The sequence below is a fragment of the Dipodomys spectabilis genome, unplaced genomic scaffold (genome assembly GCF_019054845.1).
Source record: "Dipodomys spectabilis isolate Male_0828 unplaced genomic scaffold, ASM1905484v1 ptg000030l, whole genome shotgun sequence".
Taxonomy (NCBI): domain Eukaryota; kingdom Metazoa; phylum Chordata; class Mammalia; order Rodentia; family Heteromyidae; genus Dipodomys; species Dipodomys spectabilis.
The window spans coordinates 5,782,328-5,785,176 of NW_024870707.1; the positions used below are offsets into that span (position 1 = coordinate 5,782,328).

General features: G+C 43.1%; 1 protein-coding gene across 1 annotated transcript; it reads right to left on the minus strand.

Moving 5' to 3' along the window:
• Positions 1-1,648: 1,648 nt before the first annotated feature.
• On the minus strand, positions 1,649-2,587 carry LOC122104803 (olfactory receptor 5B12-like). Its single transcript, XM_042675730.1, has one exon. The coding sequence runs from the start codon at positions 2,585-2,587 to the stop codon at positions 1,649-1,651; it is 939 nt and encodes a 312-aa protein (XP_042531664.1).
• Positions 2,588-2,849: the final 262 nt, after the last annotated feature.

The window sequence follows — 2,849 nt, forward strand, 5'->3', positions numbered from 1 at the left end:
AGTCAAGTGAAGCTGCTGAAGCTTTTTGTCAGGTCACGATGCTTCCTGACACAGGTGTTAAGTGTGCCTAAGCTCCTATCTAGAACTCAGGTAAGAAAAATTTATAGATAATTTTTTGGTTGAGTCCTTGTCAGAGCACCGGAGTTTTAATTGAAACAGAGTCTTGCTATAGAGTCCAGGCTGAGTTTAAATTTGTAATCTTCTCACTTTACTTGTATACTAAGTGCTGAGATTACACATATGAGCCATCATGACCAGCTCCTGAACCCATCTTTAGAATCTGAAACTTAGGGGGCTGGGAAGGTGGTTCAGTGGTAGAGTGCTTGCCTTGCATGCAAGAGGTCCTGGGTTTGATTTCTCAGTGCCACATAAACAGAAAAAGCCAGAAGTGGTGCTGTGGCTCAAGTGGTAGAGTGCTAGCCTTGAGCTGAAGAACTGAGGGACAGTGCCTGGGCCCAGAGTTCAGTGACCAACAAAAAATAAAAAGGAATCTGAAATTTAGGAAAGGAATTATGTATTATATTCTCAAAATCTTAACTCATCATTGGATCTATTTTCATACTGACCACAAATATGTGACATAAAATTATTCAGATGAAGTTCTGGGATGGTACATTCTCTCAAGGTGAGATTTAGTTTAGTGAGTTACATTTCTCATTGCCCCATTTGTTAGGAAATGGAAAGACTCGGAAAAAATTATATTAAGTGAAGTAAGCCAAGCCCAAAGTAACATAGGTCCCATGGTTTCCCTTATTTGCAATATCTAGTATATGTCTGAGTCAAGCAGAAAAGGTCAGATAAGGTGATGTTAGGGAAATGAACCCTAAGATATGTATTCAAATGTTTTTTTTCTGTCATGCCATTGTTTCTAATGCATTTATAAGATTATTTCTTTGTTGCTTTGTATGTCCCTCCCCCACAGTATAACCCCTGCTTTCACTGTATTTGATGTTGGTATAATTTGGGAGGGGAAGGGGAAAAACAAGTTGTTTAAATAAAGATACAGGTGGACCTGTTGCAGCAATGAGAAGTACAAGTTGTTATGTCGAAAACAAACTTTACAATTTTGGTGTGGGGGGGCGGGGAGGATTGGGGAGGGGTAAGGGGAGGATGGGAAGGGATGGGAAGGGTAAACAAAGGAGGAGGCTACAATGCTTGATAAGAAATGTACTCATTATCTTGCCCATGTAATTGTGACCCCTCTGTATAGTATTTTCACAATAAAAAATAAATAAAATTAAAAAAAAGAAAATTCTGGCTCCATACCATATTCAGGAATATGGGGATTATTTTGAATTCCAAAAATTGAAAATATAATTCTATTATCATTACACATAGAAGACATCGATAAGACACTTCACATCAATAATGCAATGTAGTCTGGAATCATACAATATCTAGAATTATAATCTTGATCTTAAAATTGATGTAACATCCTTCTTCTAGTAGGAGATACCTAGAATCCTTTCTAGTCATAGTCTCTATTAATTTACATTTCTGCAACACAGTCACATATCTGGTTAGAACAGGTTTTGCATATGAAGGAATTGTTCAGAGAAATTAAACATAAGAAGTAATTAAGATAATTATTAATATTCTCAGTTGATGAAGATAGAATGTTTCATAAGCTTGGCAACCAATGTATAGATCACTGATTATGCTCAATGATCACTTTGCCAACGGCCTTCTTGAATGCATTCTTGACATCCTTGTTCCTCAGGCTGTAGACCAGGGGGTTCAGCATGGGGATGACCATTGTGTAGAACACAGAAGCAATTTTGTCCGTGTCCATGGAATGACTGGAGCCTGGCTGCAGGTACATGAAGATGATTGTCCCATAGAAGATGGACACAGTGGTGAGGTGGGATGCGCAGGTGGATAAAGCTTTCTTCTTTCCCTCAGCTGAATGCATCCTCAAGATGGCAACAAAAATAAGCAGGTAAGAGCTCAAGATGACCGCAAGAGAGAAAAGGACATTGAATGTCACCAGCACAAAGAGCACAAGCTCATTTGTGTGGATATCGGAGCAAGAAAGAACCAGCAGGGAGGGAATGTCACAGAAAAAGTGATGGATCACGTTGGAACGACAGAAAGAGAGGCGGAAAGTGAGGGCCACGTGGGTGGAGGACTGCAAGAGCCCATTGACGTAGGAAAGGGTCACAAGGAGGACACACACGGAGCTGGTCATGGTGCTGCTGTAGTGCAGGGGTTTACACACGGCTGCGTGGCGGTCAAAGGCCATCGAGGCCAGGAGGAAACTTTCAATAATGGCAAAGGCTACAAAGAAGAACATCTGGGTGGCACAGGCATTGTAGGAGATGATCTTCTCTCTGGTGAGAAACCCTTCCATCACCTTGGGAGTGACGGCCGAGGCATACACACAGTCCACCAGGGAGAGGTTGCTGAGGAAAAAGTACATGGGGGTGTGGAGGCGAGAGTCCAACAGAATCAGCGCGATCATCCCGAGGTTGCCAGCCAGAGTGGTGAAGTAAATGAGGGTGAAGATGATAAATAAAGGGACCTGCAGCTCTAGGGCATCTGTTAAGCCCACAAGAATGAAGCTAGTCACCTCTGAGATGTTCTCCATCACAGTCCTTTGGGAATTACCAGGACAGGCTGCTTGAACAGCACCAGGAACGGTGAGGTGAGGCCAAGGTCTCTTGGTCTGGTGTCAGCTTCCTGCCCTGTGCGGGAGTCTGTGGAAGGAGCTGGCCTGGGTGCTGTGGGAGGTGCAGCTTGAGTGAGGTCCTGCACCTGGAAGTGGTACACATGGTCACTGGAGCATCTTTGCTGGCCACAGTTGCTACATGCCAGGCATAGTATGACTCTGGGGCTCAGTTCAGTTGGCC

What these genes read in the sequence shown, in the direction of transcription:
- LOC122104803 (XM_042675730.1), bottom strand. Translation starts at nt 2,587, where the DNA reads ATGGAGAACATCTCAGAGGTGACTAGCTTCATTCTTGTGGGCTTAACA.